This window comes from Phalacrocorax aristotelis, chromosome 7 (assembly GCF_949628215.1).
Source record: "Phalacrocorax aristotelis chromosome 7, bGulAri2.1, whole genome shotgun sequence".
Lineage (NCBI taxonomy): Eukaryota > Metazoa > Chordata > Aves > Suliformes > Phalacrocoracidae > Phalacrocorax > Phalacrocorax aristotelis.
In genome coordinates, this window is record NC_134282.1 from 35197305 (window position 1) to 35213545 (window position 16241).

At 39.0% G+C, this 16241-nt stretch overlaps 1 protein-coding gene across 1 annotated transcript in view; it reads right to left on the reverse strand.

Annotated features, from left to right (window-relative positions):
* Window positions 1–16241, reverse strand: part of IREB2 (iron responsive element binding protein 2) — a 29294-nt gene that overhangs the window by 12689 nt on the left and 364 nt on the right. The window contains exons 2-11 of the mRNA XM_075099984.1: window positions 14786–14875; window positions 11328–11493; window positions 9989–10126; window positions 7710–7931; window positions 5997–6066; window positions 4603–4786; window positions 3859–3998; window positions 2870–3041; window positions 1558–1658; window positions 969–1085 (exon numbers count right to left, since the gene is read on the reverse strand). Of these exons, the coding sequence (XP_074956085.1) occupies window positions 969–1085; window positions 1558–1658; window positions 2870–3041; window positions 3859–3998; window positions 4603–4786; window positions 5997–6066; window positions 7710–7931; window positions 9989–10126; window positions 11328–11493; window positions 14786–14875 (1400 nt within the window). The remainder of the gene's footprint in view (window positions 1–968; window positions 1086–1557; window positions 1659–2869; window positions 3042–3858; window positions 3999–4602; window positions 4787–5996; window positions 6067–7709; window positions 7932–9988; window positions 10127–11327; window positions 11494–14785; window positions 14876–16241) is intronic.

The following is a 16241-nucleotide window of genomic DNA, read 5'->3' on the forward strand; positions in this document are numbered from 1 at the left end:
AATCAAAAAGCATGGTTGACCCCCGGCTCACTTCCTGCTATACATGAAAGAACAACCCCTTACAAGTAATTGTCTAATTCTGTACAATGCTTTTTTTCTGAATTAGAAGTGTACCTGAGATTTTAATTGGAAGAAGATTACAACTAAAAGCAGGCTAGGTCCATTAACATTTCACACCCTCCAGCTCTTCAGCACACAGTCATCCTCCAGAGGTCCCTTTCAAGATAAGCCACTCTGTGATGCATGATCAGTTATGATCCTTCTCTCTAGCACAACTGATCATTTTGTATTATACACCTCATCACAAGCCAGAATGCTAAAGCCAAGAGAAAGAATTTTTACAGAGTGTCTAAGTGTTCATGTTTCTAATACTCCTGCCAGTCTTCAACTTTAATGATAAACACTAAAAATGAAGATGCATTCCTGTATTAGCTGCATTCTTAGATGCCTATGTATATTCCTAACCAAAAGTATCACCTTCAGAGTAAAAACATTTCTGCTGTGATGCCAGGTTAAGTGCAAACAAAAATCACTTGCTAAGTTAAGAACCCAGAACACTGGTCTTGGAAGTCTTTCTGCATCTCCTTTAAGATATAATGAATTTTATTGTCTTATGGTAAAATTAAGTAAAATATAGCTATTTAAAAGACTCTGAAAATGAGAAAACATTTCCCAATATTTATTACTTAATATTTATTACTTAAGTTTTTCCTCCCTGAAACATGAACTGTGAAAGTACAGATTTTTGTCATAAACTTTGTCACAAGTTCACGTTCCTGACAATCACACCTATGATTTATGAGCTACTATCCTCGGAACACTTGTCAAGCAAGAGAAGAATGTAATTAGATAAGCTGTTTATACAGCAATAAAGAGGGCTCAGCAGGTATGCAAGGAACAAATAACGTAACATTTATTCATGCAGATTACAGGAAGTACCTTTCGAAGCATACATCAGTTGTACAAACCTTTTCATTTAAGCAGGCTTGGAAGTCACTTTTCATGTTAATAACAGCCACTCTATCTTGGGACCTCTTGGGGCCACTGACATATGGAATTATTGAACTTAGACTAATTTGCACTACCTAATAAAAAAAGAAGCAAAGAAAAAGCATGCATTATCAACTTCAGCCCAACATTACTGTGAATATACTCTTGAGACATCCAGGACGTCTCCTGTTTAAAATTTGGATGTTCTGAGACATTAACACTCTGGGCTTCCACTTTCAAGACCGCCCACTGTAAAAGGCTATTCATCTTATTCAAAGTGTTTTAACATTATCCCAAATTTTTCTACCATCCAGAAGACTTACCTGGTCACTCAGGAATGACAGGAATTCAGCATCTGTTAGTTGACATGAATGTTTATTGTACCTCCCTTCTTTCCCTCATGCCCTCTATACTTTGAAAACATATGCTGCTTCTCAAAATTGGCAGTTAATAAATGCAACTTTTCTTAAAGCAATGAAAATTACAGCAGGAGACAAAATTGTTAAATCTGCAGTAGTTATTTATTATGAGAATCAAACATAGAGAAACAAGTGATTTCAAGCATACCTGGGAATATTCAGGTTCTCTGGAAGAACTCTCGTCAGTTCTAAGTAACTTCACAGCTTTAAGATATGCTTCCATGACCTCAAGCTTAGCCTTGTCAAAACCTTAGGAAGGTTAGGAAGATTAGGAAGATTATTTCAAACGTGAGAAAAGTCAGATTGCAAAAAAGTAAATAAAACACACAATTCTCAGAAATTCAGACTGTTTCAAGCATTTCCTTGAATCTATCCTTGATTTATCCTTGAACATCCAAAGTACTTTTTCTCATGGTACACCACTTCCCTACCCCAACCTCCAAGCTATTCAGGAATGATACACAAATACTTTTTTTTTTTTAAATCAGCTTAACTTTCCTTGTTATATCAAGGAACAAAATAAGCTGTTCCAACTCCAGCAGTTGGAACTCTAATTAAATCTACAGATTTGTCCCTGGAGTTCATAAAGCTTTTCTTTATTAAGGTTTATTTGTTTAATACAGATCATGTGCTTAGTCATTAATAGCCAGTATTACTAACTACTGTTAGAAAATGTTTCATTTGCTCTGCACTGACCAGACAAAACATGTTTGTTAAACATTTTTAATTTAATAACTTGTATTTAGAAGTGACAGATTTCAGTGTCAGAAAGGCTTACTAATGAGAATGGGCTTTTTTTTAAGATCCGTTACCCTGTGGCTTTCTCTATTTGCAGTAGCTCAATAAGGAACTGTCATCCTTCTAGCTTAGCTTGAAATGTCAGCAAAATAACGCTCTTCAAAATAAAAAAAAAAAAGGGGGAAAAAAAGGGTTTACCGATGCTTTCAGAAACAAAGGACTCTGGGTGTTGAAAAAGAACATGATGTTAGTAAATCAGGTATTAGATAAATGAACAGGACAGGACACAAACCTCAAGGACAAGTCAGCTATCTGTATGCCTGTGTCATGCATGCAAAAACTACAGCCTCACATAAATCCATGGGATTTATGGAGACAAAACAGGCCACAAGAAAACGTCTGTGCCAGTAAAGCAGGCAACTCACTCAGATCCAAATGCCACGTACTAAGTGTCCCACAAAACCAGCCAACAGTAAATATGTACAGCACAATTATTGTAGCAGGTATTATTCAGATGCATGAGATTCTACAGGATAAAAGTTGTGGCCAAGTATATCCCATGACACAGACTGTTACTATACAGCAGAATCTCGTACATTAAATCCACGTCAGAACTCTGCAGAAAATCTCTGTTCAAGGATTGTGGAGTTTTCAGCAAAAAACCTATTGCCACACATCTAAAACACTATTAGAGTGAACCACTATTTTAATTTCATCTTTACCTGTATGCCTTAAGTGCTTCAGTGTCACATTATCAACAGGGAAAAAGCTCAGAATAGCACCATATTCAGGACACATATTTGCTATTGTGGTTCGGTCTGCTACAGACAGCTGGGAAACTCCACTCCCAAAAAACTCAACAAATTTTCCAGCAACATCAGCTTGCCGAAGATGCTGTTTAAAACAAACGCACAACAAGAACTTTTGTTATGTGAAGATGTACAATGCAAGCAACATTTGTTGCAACAATTCACAGTTAGCAAGTCAAGAATGTTTAAAACAAAGCTGAAACCTTGAGGCCAATGTTTGCAAAAAACCCCAAGTCCCTGTACCATACAGGGTTCTAGAAATCTATACTGGAAGTTGACATAAAAAACCTACACCTCCACCTGCAATCGAGTTCTTCAGATTTCCTAGTCAAGAACAGATACATGCTTCTTAAAGCATCATGCCAGAAAGAAGAATGTATTTTCAGAGCAATCACAGCTCTTCAATGCTTTGATGCCGGCTCTTCACCTACTAAAACAGCGAGTTTGTGCCACCTTGGCAAAACTTAGTCTTCAGAAAATACATTATTGAGTTATATCAGCGTACAATCATAGACAGGCCTTGCGTCTTTCAGGAGTATTTTAGAGCAAAAAGGGTATCCAGAGAAAGTTTCTGAGCTAGAGAAGAAGCCTACGTGCTGTCAGCAGGAGGAAAATGCAAAACAGGGCTTCTCTCCCCGGCCCCCAAACCCCACACGCACACTTTTTTTTAAGTGAAAGAGGGCCTGTAGATAAACGACTATAGAAGGAAAAATAGAGGGAAAAGTAGTAAACCACTACTTTGGAGGACTATTGAATAAAAATGGTTATAGAATATTCATATCTTTCTCCACTGCCACAATTAAAGGTATACTAAAACTACTCCCAGCATTTAATTGGTTCCCAAACACCACTGGAAGAACCAACTTGCATGAAGCTTCACTTTGTTTTAAAAACTTACTTACCTTTATAATGCTTAGAACAATATCTATGGATGTAGCAAGGGGGCCAGCTGTGCCCGTCAGTTCGCACCCAACCACCTCAGGCAAAGTGAGTGTAACAGGCATCCCCAGCATCACCGCTTCTGTTTCAATCCCCCCAACACCTGGAAGGAGAATATTAGGTTGCTTTTCATGAGTTTAAGTAACCAACACTAAATATTTTGAGGTCCTAAAATCTAATAAAACCCTTCCTATTATGGCCAAAGGCTACAGCAAGAAATGTACAGGTTCTGTTAAATATTTGCACATGAAAAATAAAATCATAGCACAGCATAATTCAGCTTCGGAGGGACTCAGGAGGTCATCTAGTCCAACTGCCTGCTCAGAAGCCCCAAATAAAAAACACTCAAGCAAGACTACTGCTGAAGTTCGACTTCACAGTCAACCAGAAAATATTCTGTATCTAAAAATCAACTTTTCAAGAGAAAAAAAAACCCTTCACACAAATTTTATGCTGCATGTACAAAACAGTACTTATTTGAATATCAGTTGGGTTTTGGCTATTTTCTCTTTAAATTACAACAAGCAGTTTCTCGCTGGAAAGAAACATTAGTTGAGATTACTTTTAGACAAAAAACATTCTGAAGAATAATTCAAGACAGAGTTTGTTATGCTTGAGATAGAAATATCCAGCGGGAAGAAAATACTTCTTAGTAACGCCTCAGTATGCCTTTCAAAGTGCTATCAAGTTATTCTTAGGATACTTACCCCAGCCCAAGATACCCAAGCCATTTACCATGGTTGTATGAGAATCTGTGCCAACCACGCTGTCTGGATATAGGAAATCTTTAACTTCAAAAACAACTCTTGACAAATATTCCAAGTTAACTTGGTGTGCCATTCCAGTCTCAGGTGGAATTATGGAAATGTTCTTGAAAACCTTTGAACTCCACTGTAATTTTTCCATAATGAGAAAGAAAGAGTTCTATTTTTTCAAACGTATATTCAATTCTCAGGACATAACCAAAATGACAAAACTAATATGCAATAAAACAGTACTTGCTATTTATGCGAGTGGCTTTTACTCATTTATCAGACAGAGCTACATGAGCCCCTCGGATTCTGTACGTTCTTAATCATTAACAAACCCATTCACCCAATTCCGGCCGAAGGCTGAATCAATAATTCATACCTGCCTTTCAAATGCAGAGCTGGATAAGTCTCTTACCTTCCAGTTCACACAACTGATTTCAAGCACAGCTAAGACTAATATTTAGGCAACAGAACCTAAGCACTTGTATTTATAAAAGAATTTCGTTTAGGTTTTACAGTCCCAGATGAGGCTGAAGATACAATTTAGAGAAGTGTCTCGCTACATGCAAACTCAGGACACTCGACTTAAAAAAGCTGCTGTGGAAACCTGTAACAAGATTCAGCCTGGTAGTTTCCCTCTTTAACAATGTAAAAGCTAATTTGCAACTTTCCGAAAGAAACCTCCTAGTCTACCTACATGAAAAGATTTTTAAGATCATCACGTCAGATTTTTAACTCATGTTAAATGAGTCCATGAAGATCAAGTACCAGCATTGCAGGTCCCTGGCTAGCAACAAAGCAGCCCATGTTCACCACACAAGACTTCCATTAAAAACAAGTTTACCAGCACTGCTGCCAAGTTTGAGAGCAGAATGTCTCAACACTGGCTTCTGGTCAACACTGCCAACTTCAGCAGGATTTGTAATAGAAGTATGGCTAGATTAATCTTTTATCCAGAAATTCATTGTGACCCAAGGTACTGAGCTCATTAAGAAGCATCAAAAAGACTAATGCTTCACAAGTAATACTTTGTTGACTGCCTTCATGCTGACAAGAAACAAATCAAAAGTATAAACTTTTTCCAAGTTAGAATTACAAAAAATTATCTCCCCTTTAAGTAACACCTAGATTTAGAATCTCTGGTGCCTAACAATTTTTAGATTTAAACTCATAAACCATCTTACTAGCCAATTTTCTGTTCCTATATTAAATTCAGATTTGAGAGTCTGACATTTCCAAATTATTACATTTAATTTATCATCTCAACCTGAACACTGGTAGGCAAATGGAGCAACCTCTTGAAACAACCCAAACACAACACAATGCAAAGCCCACAAGTACAGACATACCTTAAAAAATTGAAGCCTCTCTCTATTTCGGCCAAATTCCATCTCTTGATTTTTCAGTACTGTCTCAGGCCTAGGAAGATACCAAGTTTACAAGTACTGTCACAATTTATTTCAAATTACAGAAGAACAAGTTATTTTCGCTTGTTTGATGGAAGACTCATTTAAGCCTGCAGCCAAATTTGAAGTGTTTTATTAGAACAAAGATAATTCCTCCCTTGCAACAAGCTTTCTGTAAACAGTGAAAAATAACTGATTTCATCTGTGCTGTGCTTGAGAACATGTTTATTCTAGGTACAGTTTGCCTAAAGCATTTGACCTCAGAAACTCGTTATTTTAAGAGATCTATTCCTAGCATGCAGTACAGTACACAGAAGCTCCCCCCCCCATCAGCAGTCTTACAGGTTGCACACTTCAAAATTCAATTACAGTAAAGAATAAAGATGTTCACTAGTTCATGTAAAAACCACTCTCCATGTTCTGTACTAGCCCTATAGCAGCTGAGCAGAACATCAGGGCAACTGTAACTATCCTCCATTTCTGTATTCTTTGCCTCCAAGCCACAATTTTTTCTTCACAAGTACTCATCAGTACAGTCTCATAAAATGAACCACCTTTTATTAAGAAATATTATTTATTAAGATACTGATACTCATTATAAATTATCTACAATTTAAGAGGAATAACCTCTGCTTTCAAGAAGGTGGACAAGGAAGGGAACACACTTGCTATGAAACAAGAAGGAAGGGAGTCCTCAATTTTCTGGATGTGTATTTTACACCACGACCCTTCCCTTTCTTCTCTGCAGTGACAGAAGGTTAGTGGCTTTGCAAAGCCCCAAGGGATAATCAACATTCACACTGCAACTTAATACATACCACTGCTGTTTTGCTGCCAGAAACATCAATATTGCTGAAAACATCACTAATTCTGCATTCCTACACCTGTACTGAGCAGGAATATTTGCATATTTGTAAAATTACCATGACAATTAGCATCATATCACTGTGGGATACAGATTTGATCCGCTTTTAAATTCTACACCTGTCTGTCACAGGAATATAGGGATCTGAACAGTCTATCAGACAAAGAGGTGACAGCTGAAAGAAGGATGATTACATGTAATTGTCATAGATGGAATGGTACGCAATGATCTGTTAATAATACTGAAAATCTGGCAAAGGCAGATAGATGAGGTTCCCCTGGGCCATTACACACAGGCAGGATATACATCAAGTTTCAGCTCGATGACAGATGGACTCTGAGATGCCCTAGAAGCTGGGGGATTATGTATGGGTTAGTTCTTAATTCTTCTTTAAGAGCCAGAGACTTTTGAAAAATTCTCACAGAAAAACTAAAACTTACTTTTAGAAATAAATCAATGTTTCATCGATTTATTCATTGAGGTTTACTTCGTAACATACAGAGGATTACCCTTATGCTTTGTTGTCCTTGTAAGGAAACAAGGGAAGTCTCAAAATTTAATTTAAAAATCACAGCCTTGAGTCACAGTAGGCCATCTGCACTGTGTTTAGTAAAGCCCTTCTTGTAAAAAAAAAAAATGTTGTAGACTAATTTAAATCTGCTACATCATACCTTCTATGTTAATTTAAATCTGTTTGGGCAGGGTGTGGGGAATCACATCTGTGAACTGTCACAGGCAGTGCTTAAAAACACAGAAGTGTGCAAATCACTAAAAAAAGGAAGCTTTCATACTCAGGCACCGGCTGAAGATGGAAAGGACAGAGGATGGGAGTGTTCTCAATCTGTGCAGAAAATTGTCCTGAGTTGCGACTCGAATCTCCAGCGCCACACGGCCCCCTGCAGCCAGTTTGACCCCTGCAAGGCAGTTTCCGAGGCTGCGCTTTAAGCGGAGAAAGCTTTGCCACTGGCTTCTGTGAATCACCACCTCCGGGATTTGGAGCATTCTGTATTGCACTGTAACATTAAACAGAAGAATAATTTAGATGTTAGGAATTTTGGTCTTTTTTTTGTTCTTTGTTTTTTGCAATCCCTTCAACAGATTATGAAATATTTTCTGAAAAATACAGTTACTTTACTACAACCCTGCTACAAAGTAAATTACCACTGGATAAGCTTTGTTAAGTAAGATTGCGTGGCATCCAAGTGAACGAACTGGATTGTCTGAAAGATTAACACCAGATAAACAACTCCTTCATTTTGTTCACAACAGACCAGAAATCTTTATAAACAATGTTGTAAAGGCTAAACTCAGGGTTTTAACCTTCAAAGGTGTAGGTGAAGTCTCATCCAAGTGGTGGACTTGCTGAACATTTTTTTTTTTTAAGCTGTACATGTTCTGTTACATCCACAGAGGAATGATTTCAGACAAAGCTTTCTCAAGGAAAGACACATAACTTTATTATTTAATTAGGCTTTTTATACAAATTCTCAAAGGCTTAGATAAATTTTATACACTAGTCAAGTCAGAAGTAAAACAGAAAAGTTATTAGTTTTTTTTTAAACAGTGAAGTCCATATAGCCCACTACCCTCTATTTGTACAATATTGAGCCTTTGTATGAGAGCAAAGAAAGCTTGTTGTGGAAAATAAATGATGTTTTACCTCTCAATATTTACCAAATCATGGATTCCTAACTAAAGCCACTGCTTTCTTCCGCTTTAGTAATGCGGAAAAGATAGTTATCGAGTTGCAGGATATTGTGGGGCCTCAGAGGATACCTTGTCTAAATCTCAACTTAGTCCAGAAGCCTTTGATCAGCAGGAGATGGAAGCTGTATGAAAGCAGCACAAACCGTCCTGTAGCAAAGCGTTTCTTATCACAGGCCAGCAGCTGCTGAGACCCTGTAAGCTTTCCAAATGTGAAACTACAGAAGCTGGTTTTATCATTACAAAGCAGCATGTTGGGACCTCTTGCCAACACTTGGTTTTTCTGATAATTTCAGGCTAGCCTAATTGCAATGCAGTCAGCCATCCCTTCAGACACAAGAACGGACAGACCACAGAAGTGAAACAACATATATGCAACACAACAGATTATTTGTAGCTTCTTGATCCTCACTCTTCTAATATTAACCGAATGGAAATCCTGTGTATATCTGGAAGGTCTACAAAAGCAACTCATATACCCATGTCCATTTGACCACAGGCTTTTCCCCCATGGACTTCTAAAACTCCCAAAGAGCTTGAGCAATTTACACAATTCTACATGAGTTTGAAAGGCTCCACGATGGAGGGGTGGGGGAGAAGGTGGAAGGGAGCTGCATTATTTACTCAGTGTTTACTTCAAGAAACACTGAATAAAATGTGAGTTTTTCCTCTTCTGCAATATTGTTTCTAGCAAAAGGCAGCCCCAGGCTGTTTTCATCACATTACTGCCTGTCAGAAAGGGAAAACCAGGCTGTTGGTTTTCCAGTCCCAATACTTCTCCGGACTTGTACGAGTACAATTCTCTCTCTGCAAATACATGCAGCCCTTTTCAACTTGTGGTAAAATCCAGGCCCATTACAAAAAAAACCCAACACAACCCCACTCCCCCCAAAAAAATCACCACACCAAAAACAAAACCCACAAAACCAATCTCATAAGCTATCGGTTGAAGTGATAGACTTTCAATATGTCCAGTAAGATCACAAGCCATTTCTCTGGAGCTGTGACAAAGCAGTCATTTTTTAAAAAAAATTTTGTTTAACATCAACAGTAAAAACAGAGCAAAGCACAATTACAAACTCCGTCTGCCTCATTGTCTTAAGACATATTATTTTCTGGAAACCATAACAATTCCAGGGTTGTCAGTCAGCTTCACCCACATCCCCTCATAACTGTTCTTTCTCTCCTTCAAGAGTAGTATTTTATAATTTTTATCAAGCCCTCTTTAGGATAGCATCAGGTCTAGTTTCAGGAATCCACACCTGACAAATGATTTGATGGGACTGTACCAAGTTCAGAGTGAATCCATACTTCAGCATCAGTCAAAGAGTTATGGTTCATCAAAAAAAAAAATGAGGTACTTTACCATTTACTGAAATCAATCTGCAGAGAATGGTCAACAGTGAAGTCAGCTGGACAGGCAGGATTGACTTTCACAGGATCTCCTCCAGCATTTCTCACAGCTTCCCTCATGGCAGCAAAATCCACCATTGCTGGAATTCCACTAACAGACAGAAAAACCAAATGGTATAACAACATGGGACATTAACTCGCTAAAATATACAAGCTGCTTTTTGGTTTTACCTTTATTTAAGTCTAGGTCTACCTAAGTTCTATTTCAGACAATAAACCCCTTTTATTCTCTTTAAATTTAAAAGAGCTTCAGTTTTAAAAGTTAATGGAGTTGGTACTCATTCACAACAAGCAACGGCATGTTTGAAGATAACATACCATACATCAGAACATCTCAGAGAAAAGAATGACATTTTTCTTTTGTCTTGCTCTGCCTCTGAAGTGTGATGATACTTTACCACAAAACTAATTTGTAGATATTTACTACCTTTATGATAGAACCCTGCTACACAAACAATGCCTGTGCTAGACATGTTAAAACCTTAGCATGTATTATTTATCACTCTTCTTACAGAGAGAGCTGTTTCTGAAGCTCATAGCATTTTACAAAAATATTCTATTGCTCTTGCACAGGTAAGTGTATCTGAAGTACAAATCTGAGGGCAACGTTTATGTAACACAGTACCATATAAATCTTCCTGACTTTGCTTGCTAAGCAGAAGTTCCCTCATTTTTATCGATATCACAATTCCTTTTTTTATGTCACTTCTTGATAAATATATAGTTAATGAGTCAGCAAAACAACTTAAATTTAGTATTTGCAAATTGCTGAAGGACAGCCCTTTTACTTATGCCAAGCTCAAATCACAAAGAAAGTTCATACCCTAAGAGACTTCTTTTTAAATATATGTACTTTTCATGAATTCAGCTGGATTACATATACTTGTCAAGTAAGCAATATTTAATCTTCAGTTATCTCATGCAAGAATTCTGTATATTTCAATGAACCATCAGCCATCTGGCTACAGCCAAAACATTGGCACTTCCATTGGTGTTTTGGCTTTTATCCTGTACAGTGCTCCTTGCAGGCCAACAGCTTCAGCCTCACCAACCTGCACTACAAGCAGGGTACCCTATGAAACAACTCCTATCCTTGCACACCATGTAATTATGATGGGGAATCTACTGGCAGCAGCAGCGCACAGGTTTCTACTGAGCAAGACAGATACTTCAGTATCAAAAGGCTAGGTGCTATTTATTTTCAAGCCAAAAAACTGTACATACAGCTCAGAGAGTTTACACGGATTATTTCAGTGGTTTTGGTGCGCATGTGTGCGCAAACACACACTTACGTGAAGTCTTGAAGAACAACTCTGGCAGGACAAAAGGGCACTTCGACATTATTCTGTTTTGTTTTCCAGTCTAAAATGTTCATAGCATCTGATTCTTTCACGAAGAAGCCATCACAGTTACGGATACTGGATTCAAACAACACTCGGATGGAATAAGGCAGAGTATCTAGGGTAAAGGAAAGTGACTGACTGAATTAGTGCAACACCTTCAGGTTACATAGTTTTTTTTACAAATGACAATCTCACATTTCTAAAGAATCCCACTTTGCTAGGGATTGGAAGCGTAAGAGCTACAGAAGCCTGCTTTTCCAGTTGCCTTTGGGTTTGATCTCCATTACACAACACGGAACAGTGAGCTGCATAATGTGCACATTACAGAATATTAGTTATCATATGGGTTTTGGATGGAAGATACCAATGCTTGACTGCACTGCATTAAGACAGTGACATTCGAGAAAGTACGCTACACTGGCAGGAGAGAGAGGTAAGGGATCTAGAACTGGGATTACCAATCAGAATGGGTAAAAAGCAACAACAACTAGAATATTCAAAAATATTTTTTAACTGGAAATTTCACCATTTCGTTACTTGATATATCAAGCTAAAAGCATCCAATGCCAGAATAATTTTTTTTTAATAAACAGTGATATGAAGACCAAAAACTATTCTGCCATGTGCCCTAAAACTAACCACATTTCATAAAATATAAAAAATGACATTTCACTAAATGCAACTTGAGTTGGTTTGTTACTGATCTGGATTCAGGTATTGCCTAGAAGCAGCTTTCTGGCACAAAACAAATCTAGGAAATCAGAAATGAGAATAAAAAAGTGGAAGGAGAAAGAGAAGCGGATGTCACTATTCACTGCAAGCAAAAAAAAAAAAACCACAACACAAGATTAATTCACATATCTCCCCAAATCCCATTATTTTCAGCATCTTTCAAGCAGGCAAATGACTTCATAAGAACAGTGAGAAATATAAAAAAAGTTAGCTGGAAGAAAAGGGTGAAACAATTAAGCTCAGGCTTTAACAAAAAAATTAGAGTTGGTGGTCTCAATGTAATCCAGAGGTTTTTCCACAAACTATTAACATAGGATTTTCTGACTCTTTTCTTGGTGTGACTTTCTCAAATGTAATCTGTTGTTGTCTGATTAGACAAGTCACTCAAAATAATGTCTTCAAAAACATGTCTCCTCAGCTGGAATGCCATCACCCACTTTATTTAAAAGCCAAGTTACTAGAAGAAAATTGCTTTTCTTTTCCTTGGATTACAAATAATACGCAGTGCATCCTTACAGTGATCAATCTAGCTGGCCGGTGGGCTGCTTAGCAGCCACCAGCTACACAGAAGCAACTACTTCTCTCTGCTGGGCACTAGCAAGCTCACATCTGCAATATTGTGTGTAGTTTTGGGCCTCCCAGGACACAGAAGACCTCATGCAATGAGATCACATGCAGTGAAGGGCCTTCTAAGATGGTTATGAGGCTGCTGCACCTGACACATAGGAGCAGTGGGAGACCTGGGTTTGCTCACTCTGAGAAGTAAAAACTAGGTGAGCTACCTGTAGTCTACCACAACCTAACAGGGACTGCAGAGAAGGTGAGGCTTGACTTCTCAGAAATGCACAGTGAAAGGACAAAAAGAAAAAAAGTTACAAGGTGCAGGAAGGGACACTGTGACCAGGTACAAGGAAAAAGAAGTTCACAGGGAGGATGTTTAAGCAAAGGATCAAGAGAGGTGGTAGAATCTCCATCCTCACAGGTTTGCACAGCTGAATTGAGAAAGGCTTTCCAAGCTAGCTCTAGTCCCAGCAAGAGTCTGGACTAGATCTCCAGATGCTCCTCCTGCCCTAAATCCTACTGAGCTTTCTAGCTCATTTTCCCAATAACTGAACACTATTTTAAGCAGTAGAAAATAAAATTCTCCTTAGCAAACTGGCAAATACATCAATTAACATTTACATTAGTAATCTGATTAATTTAAACAGGTACTTATTGTCAGATTACAGTCAGAAGCGCCAAGGCAGGGGGCAAACACATAAAACAAAAAATTAATGTTATAGCAACAAATGCAACAAGCCATCCCAGATGCTGGACTGGCTACAAGTGCTGTCCCACACTCTGTCTCGATTTTATTTAATATCTTGCTGATATGTAGTTAATATGAGGCTCCCAACTTCTGCACAGAAGTTACTATTGGAAGTCAACGACACTTAGTCTAGTCTATTTAGACTCCCTCTCCGAATATCTTCGGGAACATCTGCTGCTGCTCCAAGCTTTATGGCACCTCTTAGCAGAAACTACTATCTTCTGTTTGTATTTCCACTCCTGTCACAAGGCCTTTCAAAAAACTGCTGTAGAACTGACTGGTTTTGTTACTACCACACCATTGCTTCTTCCTGGACAAAGCCACAAACTGAAGTGTTTTACCTCCTCCTTAACATCTTATCTGAGAGATTAACTTCACTATTACAAGTAGTAGACATTTGCAAGAGCACACAGCTGTTGCACAAAAGTTGCAGCAGCCATTGTACACTTGCTTCCCTCTCTCTTCCCTTCAAGCAACAGGGAAGTAATTACTGCTGTCAAATATGGGTTTAAAGTGAAATATCCACTGGTAATTTTTTAGTTAAGAAACACATCATGAATTCTGTGAATACAGGAGAATAATTCAGACCTTGCAAAACTGAAAAAATCCCAAACCAAACCCAAATACCTTGAATATGTACCGCAGGGAAGTATTTTAGGAGTTTGACATGAAAGCAAGGGGATAGAACAATGAAAGTATGTTTTGACTGTCTGCAAGAGTAAAGCCTATTCCAGCTGACACGGACCTATAGCTCTCTCCCTCTGTGTGTATTCCCCTCCCCATCACACGTGCACATACTTTTTATTTTTGAAAAGGCACCCAGACACAGAGACCCAACAAAAGCCTTTTTGGCACACACCACTTGGTGTTATGTTACATAATAACGATGTGCTGAGGTTAAGGAATTGCATGGACACCGCAAAACCTCATCTTTCTGCAGCAACTGCAGTAGAAGCTACATTCTAGTAAACACAGTTACCCACTATCTGAAGTTGCTGGTAAGGTGAAGTCAGAAGACCAAGAAGCAGTACAAAATTACAGTAAAAACTGCATTTATTTTTTAAGTACTACACAGGAGTTCTCTGTCACTTCATTTTTTCCAAAAGAGAAATTATTCTGACTTGGAGTATTGCTGAAAACCCCAGCAATCCTTATACTTTCTCCCTTACTGAAAAAAAGCTGTGTGAAATATTACACCCTACGAGCTTCATAAGACAATAACAGATTGGAAAATTATAAGCTTTCAAATACACCTATTAAGAATTCACATACTCAGGACTGTATCTTTTAAACTTTTACAGCCGTAAGTAGTGCACGGTTGCTGCTGATACCATCGTAATTACAAACAACTAAAAAGCATCATTACCATACTTGGAGCCTCCAAGCTTTGAGACATTGTAGAACTTCTTTTGTGGATAGTTTCCTAATGCTTCAATTGCGAGCTGGTAAGGGCTTCCTGGGGCAAAAGAAAAAACAAAACAAAAAACCACAAACAAAAAAAAACACAAATAAAACAAAAAACCACAAACAACAAAACCGACAAAAAAAGTTACAGCCATAAAAGAATGGAAGATTTGAGTACTGACAGAGGACTCATAAGAACAGCTTTTTATTTCTGATTTTACCAAAAATAATGTTCCTCTAGGACTGTAAATAAATCATAATATGGAGAGGTTTTTAAATGGATTGAGACACCCAATGATGTATATGCACGACTAAGATTAATTTTAAAAGCATCTGTAATACTAGGCATATACTGGTCATGCAAGTAATCAGCAGTCACACATCTGAATACCTTTGACCTTTATTGTCTCAGTTTACCATCTACAAAACAGGATAAATGCACCTCACCAACCCAGGTAAGAGATACAGGTCTCAACGTAGTAGAAACCATAAAGCACTAAGTGCTAGGGTAATGACAAGCAAACAAGAGACAAAAATAAACTTCATAACAGCTCTTAGGTGCAGAGAATAAATAGCTTCTCGAGAAGATAAGTAGTAGTTCACAAAAAGAACATTTTCATTCCTTTGCTAACGAACTGTAGGGACAGTGCCAATGATACACTCCCTCAGGCCTAAAGAACTTCATACAGTGAAAGTTTAAGGAAATAAAATCTGGATTACACACAGCGGGGAAAATGGTGTGAGTTCTGACATCACAGAGCTGCTCCTGGGAGAACAAATAGCAAACGCTGGATCTGCAGCATTGTTTGCCGTTTACTTTGATCTTAATACCCTACAGTCACACTTTCATTGCAAAGAAAACGCTACAACAGCTAACAATGCCTGCGTCACCTGAACGTCCAAGCCATTAACACGACCCCCCCAAATTAAGCCGAAGACCGGCTCTAGGCCTCAGCCCAACGAGCAGGCTCCTCTACGGGCACGACACCCCTCGCCCGCCGCAGCGATTGCAGCAGAGTGATTCGAAAGAGGGATAAAAATGGTCGTCAGGAATAACGGGAGGCCCAACTCGCAGCCGCCGGGGAGCGGGCCCCGAGGCCGGCCCCACCACCGCCGAGAACAAAGCGGCTGCCGCGGCGGGTGCAGCCGCCGCCGGGGGCGGTAACGGGCCCCGGAGCAGGGCGGGGGGCGGCGGGAGGCCGCCCGCTCCCTCACAAAGGGGCCGCTGGCCGTTGCGCGGCGGCCGCCGTGAGGGAAGAAAGGGAACAGCGGAGTTAGAGACGTGAAGCACCTCCGCGCAGCCTCACACGGCCGGGCCGGTCACTCCGGAGGGGAACAGAGCGAGGGCCCAGGGGGTCCCGCCGGATGAGGCGGCGGCGGCAGCACCTGGGGTCCGAAACAAACCCGCTCCTACTGAC